Source organism: Electrona antarctica, assembly GCF_951216825.1.
Source record: "Electrona antarctica genome assembly, chromosome: 5".
Taxonomy (NCBI): domain Eukaryota; kingdom Metazoa; phylum Chordata; class Actinopteri; order Myctophiformes; family Myctophidae; genus Electrona; species Electrona antarctica.
The window spans coordinates 36,673,535-36,689,601 of record NC_136810.1 but is presented as its reverse complement, the minus strand read 5'-3'; the positions used below and the strand labels follow the sequence as shown (position 1 = coordinate 36,689,601).

The window sequence follows — 16,067 nt, the reverse complement described above, 5'->3', positions numbered from 1 at the left end:
AAAATTGTAACCCACATCCTATGATGGATAGATAAGTTGATCAGCAGGATGCACTAACATCTCATGGATTTGTTTTTACGTCCGGATAACCCGTCCAGGACAGGCTTCAGACGCGTCTCCTCAGGAGACTTGGCTCAGATCTGAACCCATTAACATCTCATGTCCAGTGAAAACCTCATGGTGATATTCCACATGTTACAAATGGTTTAATACAGTAAGTATTGTTTCTACTGTATAACGATCTCTACTTTGATACCAATAGCAGCTACCGCATCCAGATTTAAACAAAGTCATTGAAGTCATTATAAAAGGCATTATAATGTGTTATGATTGCGTTATAAGTGCTTTTAACTTTTAAGCCGATTACAATGCTTTTATAATTGACCTTGTTTATAAGTCATTATAAAAAGGCTTTATAATGTTTTATGTTATTTTTATGATTATTTCTGAATTCTTATAACTATACTACTGCATAGTACAGTATGTTACAAGGCAGTATGTTACAAGGCATTATAGACATTGAACAGGTGTTACCCAAGTGTACATATTATATAACATGTTAACATCATGAGTTAAATGTATGCTTTACAAAAAACTGAAAATCAGGCCAGTTTTTTTTGTCATGCTATTCACAAGCATACCAATGTTATGACTATGTATCAATGTAGACGCACGCATGCACGCACGCACGCACGCACGCACACACGCACGCACGCACGCACGCACGCACGCACGCACACACGCACGCACGCACGCACGCACGCATGCACGCACGCACGCACGCACACACACACACACACACACACACACACACACATTCAGAAGTTATGTACACTGTAGATTCCTCAGTCCATTTGTAACTCAGAGAATGTTCAAATGTCATCCAATCTCAAGAGTTAAATTTAGACGAGGAGCCCTCAGAACACATTCAGAACACATTCCACGGCATATAAGTCACATCTGCCAGGATTTTACTGTGTATGACATAATGTTTAATAACTGACCTACTTTGACCTTTAAATCTGAACTTTGAACATCAATTTCACCATGAATCGTGAATTGTCAGATGATATCCTACAGACAGACAGGCGGATGGACGGACGGACGGCGTTATTAAGTTATTACAATAGCTTCACAATCTCTTCACGGCTCAACTAAATGACTGCATAGCGTTGTCCACGATACCATTTTAGAGACGATATCTCATCATGTAATGTAATGGTATTATTCTGTCTTTCATTTCTGCCCTTCCCTGTGAAAGAGAGTGCTCTTTTGTCCACATGAAACACAAGACAGGACTCATGGGAAATCCAATCCGTGACCCAGAGCTGTACCTGACCATGGGAAAGACAGAAAACAAGGAGGGAAGACATTCAAAGCTTTCCAAATAATTATGACTCATCCCTTTCTTTCTCCAGAATCTTGCCCTTGTCCTTTTCCCGCCAGTCGTCGATTCTGTCCAGAACCTGTGAGTATAGCTAGCTAGGTCACGGCTCGCTTGGAAGTCTCTCCACTGAGTCACTCACTACAGGCCAGGCAAACAGTGGCGGGAGCCTCGTTTCCCTGTGTGTGCTGCTTGCAGACCAGGACACAGCCCCCCCCCCCCCCCCCCCCCCCATTCACCTCCCCCACCCACCTCCGTAACACAATCCACACACCCCTGCAATCAGGACAAAACACTCAGGCTGCCATGGCAACCGTAGGTTTGTGTCTGCATAACACACAGCCTTCACTTCTTTCTTTCTTTCTTTCTTTCTTTCTTTCTTTCTTTCTTTCTTTCTTTCTTTTTACATGCACTCTCTTCCTAAGGTGAGGTCAGCCATGAAGAGAGGAGGGGGATGGGGGGGGGGGGGGGGGGGGGGGGGGCAGAATGCCTTCTCATTGAGGTCAGAGGAGCAGAAGAGAAACGCATGTACTGTATAAGTCGCAGACCAGCCAGACAGGCAGGCTGTGGTGTTTTATCCCCTAAAACAGCCTGGTCAATTAATTAATGGCTGCCTCTCTAAGCCACCCCCGATCCCCCCCGACCCCCCATCTCTGTCCCTTGGCTGACGGGTGGACACCGTTGACCCTTCCCAAATGGCATCTTTCACACACGAGTCATGGCTACCCTTCTATGGGCCTATCGTCTGACTGCAGTGGACGAGGAGGAGGGTCCCCCAGTACAACCCGGCTGCCAGTTGGGCACTGGGGCCATGTGGTCAGTGGGCTGCATTTAACCTGTGACGTTAATGTCAGCAGCCATGCAGGCCTGCGGCTTGGCTCCAACACTGGCATACTGTATAAACATTATCACATGATGTCCTACGCACGTCGTCCAGACACCACAACTCAAAATAGAAGCTGGGGCATATTGACCGGCAAGGGGTTAATAATACGTTTATGGGACAGAGGGACCTATGAGACGGTAGCAGAGGACGAAACAATACATCCTTCAAGGGTATATTACAACACAGCGGGGCTGGAAGGCCCCGGAAAAGAGTGACATGATGATTTATTTATTTGCTTTAAGGAAGCAACGGTACTATGGTTCCCAAACTTTATAGCCCGTGACCCAAAAGAGAGATTAGATGTTCGCGCCGCGTTATGAGCTTGTAGATAGGCTATTTTTCACTACTTCTTATTATCATTTTCATTTATAGAATTTCTTAGATTTGTTTGTTTGGTTGTTTTAAAATTATAGCCTATATTCAACTGTCTGTAGGTAAAAGAAAATGGGATTTTTACTCCGTGACCCACACATATTTGGGAACCTGTGGGTTAGAGAGTGTGCTCACAGAACCAAACACAGAGGGACTTACAGCATGTCGGGGCAGTTGTCAGGTTTGTCTAGGAGGCCTCCCTCCATGACGAAGCGTAGCACTTGTTCGTTGGACATGCCCTGGTAGGGTTGTTCCGCTAAGGTGGCGATCTCCCACAGAACCACACCAAATGACCTGAAGCGGGAAACACACAGGATAATGGACTTAAAATAAATGCATGCGCGCGCGCACACACACACACACACACACACACACACACACACACACACACACACACACACACACACACACACACACACACACACACACACACACACTGTAGAAAGTCTTGTTTTTGTTTAGAGATACGAGACAATGGACTGAGGTCTACTCTGCTATACTGCTCATCAAGTTACATTATTAGCTCCATGAAACATATACCATGGTTTCAAATGATACAGCAGCATTAAGTATTGCTGTTGTGTGTGTAGCCAGTCAGGCAGATGGTATGTGAAGCCCAGGCGATGAATCACGGCTGAATCCATTGCTCCGAGACAAGCTGCGGTGTGGAGGACGTATGGGTAAATTTATATTATGGGTAACCTCACTTTAACCCTGCGCCGCACAGTCAGCGACGCAAACAAGTGTGCGTGCCACATTGCATGGAAACCTCTACGAAACTGAATGAATGGAGCAGGAAACTACTGTAAGGAACCTTGACATGCTAAAAACAAAGAACACAGTGTTGTCACTGTTTGTTAGCTCTCGGCAGTCACATTCTCACCGCTGGCGAGGCATCTGAGAGTGCACTCAGCGCTCTTTAAAAACAGACTATTACAACACCGACTTGTATCTAATTGGCTAAAAGGGTCCCGCGTTGAAAGACAAAGACGCATGGAGGCAGCTTTTCTTGATCAACGAAATAGAAAGGCATCCACTGGTAGATGCATTTTGTCTCGGAGGCCCAGAATGGACTCTCGCAATAGTGGACTTGGTCTATGTGACATCAAAGAGGAAGTTATAATGCGTGGAGGTGGGTTTGTGCTGGCACCGCAACCTCTCATTTGGGAACATCTGGATCAGTTTAGGTCCTCCTTGCGTAGGGACAGACCCGTGGGAGACTCTCAGTTAGGAAACAAACACTTGCTAGGGAGCTCGTAAACAGCTACATCTCTCTAAAACCTTATACTTTAGTTGATAGAATCTGGTGGTCGTCGAGCATTGAACTGAGGCCACGCCGAGAGCCGAGACACACAGGTGTCAACAGAGAACATAAATATCATCGATATCATAAAAAAACCCACTTACACGGATAGCATGAAACAGCGGTATAGTCCCACAGTACTGTTACACGTGCAAACACCAACACATTCACACATACACACACATTCACACATACACACACTCTGAGATACTATGCAAGCCCCCTCTGGAATGGCCTTGAATTTGTACAAAGTAGTTTGCATAATACATATACGTGCGTGTGTGTGTGTGTGTGTGTGTGTGTGTGTGTGTGTGTGTGTGTGTGTGTGTGTGTGTGTGTGTGTGTGTGTGTGTTTGTGTTTGTGTGTGTGTGTGTGTGTGTGTGTGTGTGTGTGTGTGTGTGTGTGTGTGTGTGTGTGTGTGTGCAATAATGTCATACCAGACATCAGACATGGTGGTGAAAACTCCGTCTTTCAGAGACTCCGGGGACATCCAGCGGACCGGGAGCAGGCCTTTCCCTCCTTTCCGATAATAATCTGTCTCATAAATGTCTCTGGTCATGCCAAAGTCTGAAGTGAGGCAGGGGAGAGGACAACATAACAGAGGTCAGTGAAGACGCAGTGAAGACACTAAATAGCATTAGTCTGACACCCTACTCAAAACCCAGACCCTAAACCTAACCTCACAGGAAGCCACGGGTTAGTTTTAACCTGCCACGGGTTAGTTGTCGAGAGCGACGGTGTTGTCGGACTAATGCCTGTCGGACTGTTAGTATGTCTAACCAACTTATGCACCCAGACGGCTCTGCGTGAGTCGGACATCTTACCTCCGATCTTGACTGTGTAGTCCTCCGCCACCATGCAGTTCCTGGCGGCCAGGTCGCGGTGGACAAACTTGTTGGCATTTAGATACGACATGCCGTCCGCAATCTCCCCCGCCATCTGGATCATCTTCTTCAGCGGGGGCAGAACCTGGGCGTTGGAGTTCTGTGGTAGAGGAGGGAGAGAAGCCGGGGTAGCACAACAAGCGCCATATTGAGCATCTCACTTGTCTTCTTCTGCTGCTGTCTCTCTGCAGAACTGGAACTTAACCAAAGCTCAGGCTGCGCACTATAAAGTGCGGGATGCGTGCGTGCGTGCGTGCGTGCGTGCGTGCGTGCGTGCGTGCGTGCGTGCGTGCGTGCGTGCGTGCGTGCGTGCGTGCGCGCGTGCGTGCGTGTGAGTGATGAAGTGAGAGGGAGTGTGAGTGAGCGGAAAGAAAGAAAGAGATGGAACGAGAATGTGTTTGTGTCTTTGATTCTGTCCTCCTGGTCAGAATCCAAACTCTGTGAGACTGATTCTGGCTGAACTGTTTTGCTCCTTAGGGCCCATGCAGGGCTGAACTGGAAGGAAAAAGCATGCTTACTTCTTTGCGCAAAGAGCGCAGGTGGCTCTTCAGGTCTCCACGGGTCATCAGCTCCATTATCACCAGGGTTGGCTGTCCCTGTGAGACCACACCCAGCAGCCGCACCTACAGACCAATCATCACATAGCATAGGTCAGCTAGGTGGGGACGCCACTCCTCTCCCATTGGCTAAACTCGACTTAATATTCCCACGAAAGTACTATGGGGACATGTGTTTTTATAGGCGTTCATATTTCACAAGGCCTGTAAGTGAGGTAATGAGGATTTACTGGGCTTTGGAAAATCTTTAAATGTGGAGCTTTGAAGCATGTAAAGAAATCCATTAAATTATTCAAATTGAAGTTAATAATTAAGTGCTTGGCTTTTAAGCAGCCAGACATTGTAAAATGTTGTAACGGTGGCTTTCCAAAGGGGAAACCTTTAACACTTCCGTTTAGCTTAACTAATGAGGGGCATGGCTGTGATGATGCTGAAGACAATCAGTGAGTAAGTTTAACCCAGCAGCAGCAGCAAGGTTTACGCTGTATAGCCAAGCAGGACAATCAGGCAATGATTACAACTGTAACATAGAAATGTACTGGGTGATTTCTCATTTGTGACCGTGCCAAGCAACACATCTACTCAACTTTCCCCTATTTACTTCACTGAGTGCAAACAACAAATGGAATAAACAGATGTAGCGTATGACATAGTTACATGAAATATACAGTGTTGTACCCGAACGCGTTCAAAGAACGATCGTTCACGAACTCGTTCATATTTCGGGTGAACGTGAACGGAACGTACTGCATTTCTACTTGATGAACGTCATTGTGAACGTGTTCTTTTCTGGCGTGTGTGAACATCACTTTCACACATTCAACTTCGTTCAAGAGTGAGTGTTACTGTTTCCATAGAGCCTTCCAGGCTAAATCCCCGGCGCTAAAACACACACCCTAAACATGCCTTAATATCTAGTGAAAAACCCACCAATAAGTCCTTATCCGACACAAATTAACTAATCTTTCTCAGCCGTCACTGGAGCGCGCATCTACTGCATGATGACCCATGCACTCATGCACGCAGCACGCAGACAGACGGGATACACTGTCTCAACTCCCAAAACAAACACACGCAGCACGCAGACAGACGGGATACACTGTCTCAACTCCCAAAACAAACACACGCAGCACGCAGACAGACGGGATACACTGTCTCAACTCCAAAAACAAACACTGAGGAAACTTGTTGTTGTTTGATTAAACATAATGTGCCAGGAAAAATAGTTTCCAATAGCTTAGTTGGTTATTATCGTGTCGAGGAGGTATGTGTCCATAATATCGGCACTAACGGCCAACAAAAGTGAAGTGAGTGAAGCGCAGTGATGCCTGATTTATTCTTCGTCGTACAATGTGTTCCGTGCTGAAAATAGCTGATATACAAGCTCACAACGCGTCGCGTCCGCGACGAGTTGTGAGCTTGTAGATCAGCTATTTTCATCATGCGGAGATGCAGGCTCTGAGAACATTCAGAGTCAATTAAGAATTCTGTGGCATTTCACATTGCAAAAGAGCATTTTTTGTAAAATGTAAAAAAATAAAAAAAATGATAAGGAATTAATTTGGATAATGGTAATGGAGGTATTGTAAAAGTTGTCACTTTATTAATCCCAAAGTTGTTTTTTAAGGTTTGGACTTCATTTGGAATAAAGTCTAAAGTTTGATATGGCTATGGGCTGTGGCAATAATACAAAATGTTTAGGAGTGATATAAACATGTTTGTTTGTTTTTTGCAACAATTTTCTTCATTGTGTTGAGGAAATGCAGAGTCAGGTCACTCATAGCATCTCTGAGGATAGAATTCTGGATGAGCAGGACATGTGCAGCATTGTGTACAAAACGGGCCACTCCTGAAGACTTTGGAAGGCAATCTTAGCCAATCAGTGTAGAATCTGAGAAATCAAACAGACTCGTCTTGATCACATGACTACAGAGATCATGTATACCGATTTGCATGAGATTTGGATGAAATCTGGGCGACCAATATAAACAATGTGTTTTGCAGAAATCGGCCTCATGGTGGCGCTATAACCGGCAGATGTGGAGGGATGCAGGGAAAATGTTTTTCCATGCCTCTAGGGAGTGCGCATACAAAGTTGTACACAGAACGATGCAGTTATAGGTAAAAACAGGAATTGCCCTGTTATAGCGCCACCATGAGGCTGGTTTGGAAAATAAATTGTGTCGTCCTCAGCCTAGTGGAAATGTGCGTGTATAATTTCACGGAAATTGCACACTGTGTTTGTGATTTGTGGCATTTTGTTCGAAACGGACCAATCATGTGAGCTTTGGAAGCGAATCTTAGCCAATCAGGAAGGAAGATGGGAAATGGTGCAAATCCGTGTTGATCACATGACTATGGAGATAGTGTATACCGAATTGTGTGATGTATGGATAAAATGTGTACGAGTAATCTACATAATGTGTTTTGCCTAAATCGGCCTCATGGTGGCGCTATAACAGGCCGTTGAGGAATATTTGGGGCAGAGGTTCGTCGTTGGCATCCAGGGAGTGTGTGTGCAAAGTTTGGCATGGATCAGGCCAACGGTGCCGGAGATTAGCTGGAAACAGACGGACGGAAGGAAGGAAGGAAGGACGGACGGACGGACGCACACACACACACGGACGGAGTGCAAAACATACTCTCTCCCCATGCCTAAGGCCTGGTGGAGACAATAAAAATAACTATAATACTATAATAGTTTTTGGAACGATGAACTTTAGTTCAAAATTTTGAATGATGAACTATGAACGGAACTAGTTCATTTAAAAAAAAATTAACTGTGAACTGAACTAGTTGATTTAAAAAAAAGAACTTTCCCAACACTGGAAATATACAGATTCAAATCCATTAACGTTAAGACACTGTGGTGACATAGAAATGTTTAAACATTGAGGCATAGTGTAGAAAAGGGAACGTGACCCGATATCAGAAATGTCCTTCTAATGTTGTGTCGTAATGTTTACAGAGTGTGTGTGAGTGTGAGTGTGAGTGTGAGTGTGTGTGTGTGTGTGTGTGTGTGTGTGTGTGTGTGTGTGTGTGTGTGTGTGTGTGTGTGTGTGTGTGTGTGTGTGTGTGTGTGTGTGTGGAACTGATTTTCCACTTCTAATGAATCACTCATGTCAAATATGTTCCTCACACAAGTGTCATAATAATTACACGCAGAACAATGGCTTTCAACTCCAGTCCAGGGCATGTAGACTCTAGAGTACCCCTGGCTTGCATTCGAAACGTCCAATCAGTTGAATGTAATTAACAGGACAGGAATGGCATGGTGGAAGTCAGCGTCTTGTTTAGATTTTTTGTTGTTATTGATGATTTGAATTTTGTTGTTATTCTTCATGTCATGTCTATTGAATTGATTGCATAGGGCCTAAATGGAAACAAGACCACATGGACTTTTTCTTGGTGCTATCCCTTTAGAACTGAGTGTTTGACTGTACTCTGTTGAACTGAGTGTTTGACTGTACTCTGTTGAACTGAGTGTTTGACTGTACTCTGTTGAACTGAGTGTTTGACTGTACTCTGTTGAACTGAGTGTTTGACTGTACTCTGTTGAACTGAGTGTTTGACTGTACTCTGTTGAACTGAGTGTTTGACTGTACTCTGTTGAACTGATTGTTTGACTGTACTCTGTTGAACTGAGTGTTTGACTGTACTCTGTTGAACTGAGTGTTTGACTGTACTCTGTTGAACTGAGTGTTTGACTGTACTCTGTTGAACTGAGTGTTTGACGGTACTCTGTTGAACTGAGTGTTTGACTGTACTCTGTTGAACTGATTGTTTGACTGTACTCTGTTGAACTGAGTGTTTGACTGTACTCTGTTGAACTGAGTGTTTGACGGTACTCTGTTGAACTGAGTGTTTGACTGTACTCTGTTGCTGTTTTTACATTCATGTTCAATAAACTATTCAATCAAAGTCTTCCCGTCGTTCCTTACCACGTGGTGACAGTTGAATTCCTTCATGACGGAGGCCTCGTTCAGGAACTCGATGCGCTCGCGCATGCTGGCCGACTCGTTGACCGTCTTGATGGCCACGCGCGTATCGGGCTCGTCCTTGACCACGCCCTTGGCCACGCCCTCGTACACCATGCCGAACGAGCCCTGGCCCAGCTCCCTGCTCATGGCGATCTTCTCCCGGGCCACCTCCCACTCGTCTGGGACGTACACTGGCGACACAAAAGACCACTGGTCAGCGCCACATGCACGCACGCACGCACGCACGCACGCACGCACGCACGCACGCACGCACGCACGCACGCACGCACGCACGCACGCACGCACGCACGCACGCACGCACGCACCCAAAAGTAGAAAGTACTCGCTAATGTCTACAAATCTTTTGAAAATAGCAGATCTACATGCAAGCTCACAATGCGTCGCATCGCCTCTGAAATGTAGAGTAGAAGTAAAAATATTGGAAATTGGAAACACTCAAGTAAACACTCAAGTACAAATAACTCAAAATTGTACTTAAGTACAGTACTTAAGTAAAAGTACTTAGTTAGTCCACCACTGCGCGCGCGCACGCACGCACGCACGCACGCACGCACGCACGCACGCACGCACACACACACACACACACACACACACACACACACACACACACACACACACAATACAAGTCCGCTGAAACAAAGGCAAGACATGCGTGACGTCCCAGAGGTGGTTCTTACTTTCGGCAGCACTGAAGTACTCTGGGTTGACGGACGCGTAGAGGACTCCATTCCCCAACCTGTCACTGTTCCTGTGGGAACAGATTGATCAGACCAATTGATCAGACGACCCGCGCATAGCACAGATCGTTGGCTATAAAGCCCACTGACCGTTCACAAGGGAGAGTTAAAGATGCCGTCACCGTGATTTTTGTACTTTTTCTGTTTTGAGTGTGTCTGTGGAGATTACTCTAATAGACCACAAGGTGTGGTTAGAATATTCAAATATGTCTTCCCTGTGTATTTTTGGTTTCTTCCTGAAAGCTGAAAGCCTTTGAGTCAAAAGCCCCAATCACAATTACAGCACGTTAGTGACATCATAACCCTAACCCCTCCCCTAACCCCTCCCCCATTATCATACAACAACAGCTGTGGGCGAGGCTTAAGTTCAGGTGGGTGGTGCTAAGGTGAAAACCAGGTATACTTAATGAACTGGTGAGTGTGGCCACATAAAAACATAATTTTAACACTTTCTGTACACTTTTTGAGAAACAAAAAAGCCTCCTAGTATAATCATAGTACCTGATGATCATGTTTAATTCAGATTATTAACGTTATAGTGGTCGTTATGTTTTATGGCTAACAATATAATAATATAATTGTCTGACGATGTGGAAATCTCCTTGGTGGGAAAAACATATACTTGCCTCTTTTTGTTGACAAAGAAAAGAGCAGTGATGAGGCTGGCGATGAGGAGGATAACTATGATGGGCACCACGATGATCACGTAGAACGTAACATCCAGTTCTCCTGTCAGACACAAAAGGGACAACACAACTGATGATGAGTATCTATACAGTTGGGTGCCACCGATATTGTCCCTTATCATTTGACCCATTTAGGCCTGACCTCAAAATTTTAAAAAATCCTTCTAAATCCTCCAGTTTTCTGAAATAAATATTTTCACGATTTTTCAAAAATAGCAGACCTACGAGCTTGTAGATCTGCTATTTTTCAATAGCTAAATTATAACATTTAAAACACCAAAAGGGGTTCCCGCCCAAAATGGGTTAACTGTCCTTTTGCGCAGATCACGCAAACCTCAGCAAAAAGAAAAGGACAATATCGATGGCCTCCAACTGTAGGTAGAGGTCATCAAATCACTTTTCTGAACTTTTCACCTTTCAAATCAGACCGGTCTGAAGTGTTGCTGTACTGTACAGTACAGTACAGTACAGTACAGTACAGTACAGTACAGTACAGTACAGTACAGTACAGTACAGTACAGTACAGTACAGTACAGTACAGTACAGTACAGCAACACTTCAGACCGGTCTGATTTGAAAGGTGAAAAGTTCAGAAAATTGATTTGATGACCTCTGCCTGTTACAGGCCAGGCACTCAATTGCTCTATGTTGGAAAAAAGGCAAAGCCCCGACGATTGGCTTTTGGTTGAGGACTTTAACGTCCAGTTTAGCACATGAGAAACCCTGCTGAATTCCATAAGATATGGGAGAGGTTCTTGGAGTTCATTAAACATGGTGACAGTGAAGAAGCTTTAGATGAATAATAGGTTGAATTGTCAGCTGTTGGGTTAGGGTAAGGAACTGTAATGTGGACATTGTTTATTTTTAATTTTTTTCTCATCTCCTTTTGTCTCTTTTTTTTTGTATTCATGGACATATCCAATATTGATAATTGTTATTTCTTTAAAGATTTTAATTCAATATTTGCACTGCCATTATATGTATGGGGGGAAAATATAGATTAATAATTGCTGTATAAATACTTTTGTCAAATAAGAAAATTATTAAACATTTATTTATTTATATAAATATTTGATACAGGGAGTGGAAGACATATCTTTTCTCCGTACGTACGTGGGGGTTGGGGCACGTAGAAGGATATGGTCTCGGTCCAGGAGCCATTCCCTGCCAGAGAGGTGGCGCGCACACGCGCAGAATAATTCCCAGAGCCTAAGTTGGTCAGTCGCGCTCCTCGGTGCTCGCGGTACTGCTGCCGCGACACACACTCATGTTTATCCGGCTGTGGGGGGAACAACAAACAAACAAACAAACAAACAAACAAACAAACAAACAAACAAACAAACAAACAAACAAACAAACGCACTCAGGTTAATGCTGCGCGGCCACCACAGAGGGTTCAAGGTCAAGTGTCAGGTGTCAGGTGTCGTCGGTCTGTTAAATATTCTGCAGGGCTTTTAGTTTGACCAGACAAAGGAGAAAAGAAACCACTCGCTTCTTTTTGATATATATATATATAGCTTCAAACAATATAGTGATCTCTGTGCGTGTGGGAGGGGCCATCTATGTCGAATCACATTGAATAAAGACACAATAAAACCTCATGACGGTATTATCATTCTGTATTATCATTATCATGACGGTATTATCATTCTGTGTTGCTGCTGCTGCTCCACATAACAGACAACCAGTTGAAGAAATCACAGATTTGAGGCTTTAGTTTAAACCTTTGCTTTTATCACATTTCTGAGACCACTCATGTCTATGGAAGATGCTTAATGTATTCTTTTGCTAGTTTGATCAGTTCAAATACTTTCAATAATCTTATATAACTTAAATAACTAAACCTAATCTTAAAATAACTAACAATTGAAAATAGTCCATCTATAAGCTCACTACACGTTGCAGTGCAACATGTTGTGAGCTTATAGATCTGTTTTCGGTGAATGCCGTGCTTCCATGGAAGACATGCGTGGCTTTCTATGGAATCCAAATGACTGAAATCAGTCTTGGCGACTGAGAACTTTAATCCATGGTCGAATCATCAACTAAAAAAACAGAAACATACCTCATTGGCCAGACGGAACTTGATCTCATACATTAGGATGAGGGCGTTGGGCTTGGCGGGCTCTGGCCAGTGCAGCACAACACAACCCTGCACCTTCTCATCCCTCTCATAGATCACCTTTCCAGGGATGTCATCTGCTTTGTCTGAGGGAGCATGTTTTGCAGAACACATTACAACTAGTTTCTTATCGTAAACAGAGCCAAACCAATACCACATTTGTGAGTCTGTAGAGTGAAGACTTTAGAAAAATGGCCCCTATTTAGCCCAGGTTAATCTGCTAAATAGAAGATACCAATGTCATCTAACCTCAAATAACCGCTATCTCAGTCTGGCTGGTATATATATATATATATTGGTCTGGCTCGAATAATAAAACAAACATTTAAAAATATTCTTCCTATCAAGAAGAATGCTCAAGCATTCTGTGCTCCTTTTCTCTCTGATGAACGACGTCAATGCACCATTTACCATCCAGCTTTGTTGTGTTTATTTTATTCCTCACCTGCAGGTTTGGTCCTGGAGAAGACGAAGGCTGCGGCGCTGCATCGGCGCACCTCCTGGTTGCAGGCGTGGATGTCGATGCGGTAGACCGTGAAGGGACGCAGGTGGTCGACCTCCATGTGTTCCGTCGTGCTCCGGTCCTCCGCGAAGGGGAAGTCGATGAGAGGAGGGACCCCGTCTGTGCTGTTCCCCTCGCCTCCACCGGGGGTGGAGGTGTTTCCCCGAGCCTCGCGCGACGACAGGGTACCGTTAGCCACGCCGAAAATGTCTCTGCGGCGGCGGTCCGGTGGTCTGGAAGAAGAAGTGGCGGCACGGAACAATCGTAAGAATAGTGACTTCATTGTGAAGGTAAAAGACAGCAAGGGGACAAGACTGTGTTCTTGTACAAACACTAGAAACTTGGGCGGGAGCATCACGTCTAACACCACGCGTCTGTATTGTTGTTGTTTCTCCGTGAATATCGTGTGTCCAAGTGAGACACTGACCGCGTATTTTCCGTGCTCACCGCAATCGCTCCATCGCATCACGGAAAGGGAAACGGCAAAATGTTTACCCCGCTGTGGGAAACTGCGAACAGCCACAAAGCTGTGTTAAACGCAGAGGTAAAGTCATCAAATACGTCACTGTCTATGACTTGGCCACCCGAACTGCGCACAAAGTTTTGCGCACACAATTGTAATAATAGATAACTATGCATATACAGTATATTTGTTAGGATTATTAGTTTATATTTGTTTTTACAGCCGGCAATCGCAACTTCTGCAAAGCTGAAGAGAACTCACTGGAACAGGTGGAGTTGGCAGGATTCAAGTATCAGTACAGTTAGGCCTACAGTATGCTGAATTCCTTAAGTGTGTGCGTAGGATTGTGTGTATGTGTATGTGTATGTGTATGTGTATGTGTATGTGTATGTGTATGTGTATGTGTATGTGTGCGTGTGCGTGTGTGCGTGCGCGTGTGTGTGTGTGCGAGTGTGCGTATGTGTGCGTGTGCGTACGTGTGTGCGCGCGTGTGCGTATGTGTGTGTGTGCGTGCGTGCGTGAGTGTGTGCGTCCGTGCGTGCGTGTGTGAGTGTGTTTCGTGTGTGCAGCTGCAGTGCGCGGCTCCCTATGGAGAGAAATTAGGTCAGAGAGATCCTAGTGAGATGGACCGAGAAAAATGGCGAGAGTGAGAGTAAGAGAGAGAGAGAGAGAGAGAGAGAGAGAGAGAGAGAGAGAGAGACTGAAATGTACCATCCATTGACCACTGCACAATAACAGGGTCTGCCCAGGGGAATAAAGCCATAGAAAGCCGGCGCATCCTGCAGGGCACCTGTATAAAAGTCACTAGCAGTGACACCACACAACTGGGATGACAGCAAACACATAAACCTGAGTCATGATGACCACGGCTGTTTTTCACAGCTTAATGGGAGAGGGTGAGGACAGTGAGGTCGACAGTAAGGTCGACGCCGGACAGATGATGGCAGAGATGTGGAGCTGGCTGTGGCTGGACGCTGGTAGGACAGGCGGGCGGCAGCAGCTCATAAAGACGCTACAAGGCCACAGATGCCCCTGCACGACCTCGCCAAGAAAGGCTGTTATGGGACGCTGCTGAAGGCACGCCTTTAGACTTACGTTTAGCAGACACAACGATTAACTCTGGCAGCGTAATAACGATTGGCTCACTGTGTGTGTCTTTGAAAGAAGTCAACAATCGAACCGACAGCTGGGGCGGTCGACTGAGGTGGAGGGGTGAGACAGAGAGAGAGCAAGAGAGGGAGAGAGGGGGGGGGGGGGTTGCGCTGGCTCCGACTGAGTGGGAAAATGAAAGGCCTTATTGATCCAAAGGAGTGGCAAGGAAACTGTAACAGCCTAAGAGGTGATACACACGTTTATGGAACACCACAATGATCCGTTCAGTAGATGTTTTGAACTGGCCGACAGATGAGAATGAGCTGAGGAATGCAGCAAAGGATTCAAACTACATGTTGATTTTGACAAAGTGCTCAAATTCTAACATTGCTGAGCAAGAGCCGATCTCGAGAGTCTCTTTCGACATCGACATCTTTCGAGCACGCAGACACCCGAGAGAGGATTGAATGCACTTCTGAAAAAGCGAGACGTGCACAAATCTGTGGGAAAGACCAGTAGCAATCGCACACCCCTGTCAACATTCCATTCCAGCAGTTTTGTCTGGCGCAGTAGAATCCGAGTCCAAAACTATCAGTTACTGTTAAACAATGCGCCAAACTGTTATGTTATGAAGGCTGGCTGTAATAATGACCCACATTGAGCACATGGAGGCAAGCATGAGTCCGCCTGGCACTGAAATGTAAATCCTGGGCAGGTCTATGGAAAAAAGTGGTGTTAAAGAGGACAAAGGGAGATGGCTAGACCCGGCTGAGCATACAGAAGGTGGGCCGAGCCAGACGGAACCGGCTGAGCATACAGAAGGTGGCCTGAGCCAGACGGAACATGGGGAAACTCTGGGGCTCTGATTTCTCTGCCTGCCATTCCATACACGCAGCATCCAGTGTCCACACAGCACAAGCCGGTGTTCACGCCCTATTAAAATATAGCCCATCTCTTCACCTTTGCACTGTGGAATCCAGAACAAAGGCCCATGATGCTCGACCACACTCACAAGACAAACAAAAAGTGGGTCCTAAGTGCGACATAAGAGCAAAATGACACTTGAGTGAATCTGGT

General features: G+C 45.3%; 1 protein-coding gene across 2 annotated transcripts in view; it reads right to left on the bottom strand.

Annotated features, from left to right (window-relative positions):
- Positions 1-16,067, bottom strand: part of LOC306923559 (insulin-like growth factor 1 receptor) — a 42,498-nt gene that overhangs the window by 5,453 nt on the left and 20,978 nt on the right. For both annotated transcript variants that reach the window (XR_013790083.1, XM_079501729.1), the window contains exons 9-18: positions 13,379-13,668; positions 12,877-13,019; positions 11,925-12,090; positions 10,752-10,854; positions 10,066-10,136; positions 9,329-9,558; positions 5,349-5,453; positions 4,771-4,930; positions 4,384-4,513; positions 2,802-2,936 (exon numbers count right to left, since the gene is read on the bottom strand). Coding sequence is in view for 1 of the 2 variants with exons in the window: in XM_079501729.1 (XP_079357855.1) it covers positions 2,802-2,936; positions 4,384-4,513; positions 4,771-4,930; positions 5,349-5,453; positions 9,329-9,558; positions 10,066-10,136; positions 10,752-10,854; positions 11,925-12,090; positions 12,877-13,019; positions 13,379-13,668 (1,533 nt within the window). In the remaining variant the exon portion in view is untranslated. The remainder of the gene's footprint in view (positions 1-2,801; positions 2,937-4,383; positions 4,514-4,770; positions 4,931-5,348; positions 5,454-9,328; positions 9,559-10,065; positions 10,137-10,751; positions 10,855-11,924; positions 12,091-12,876; positions 13,020-13,378; positions 13,669-16,067) is intronic.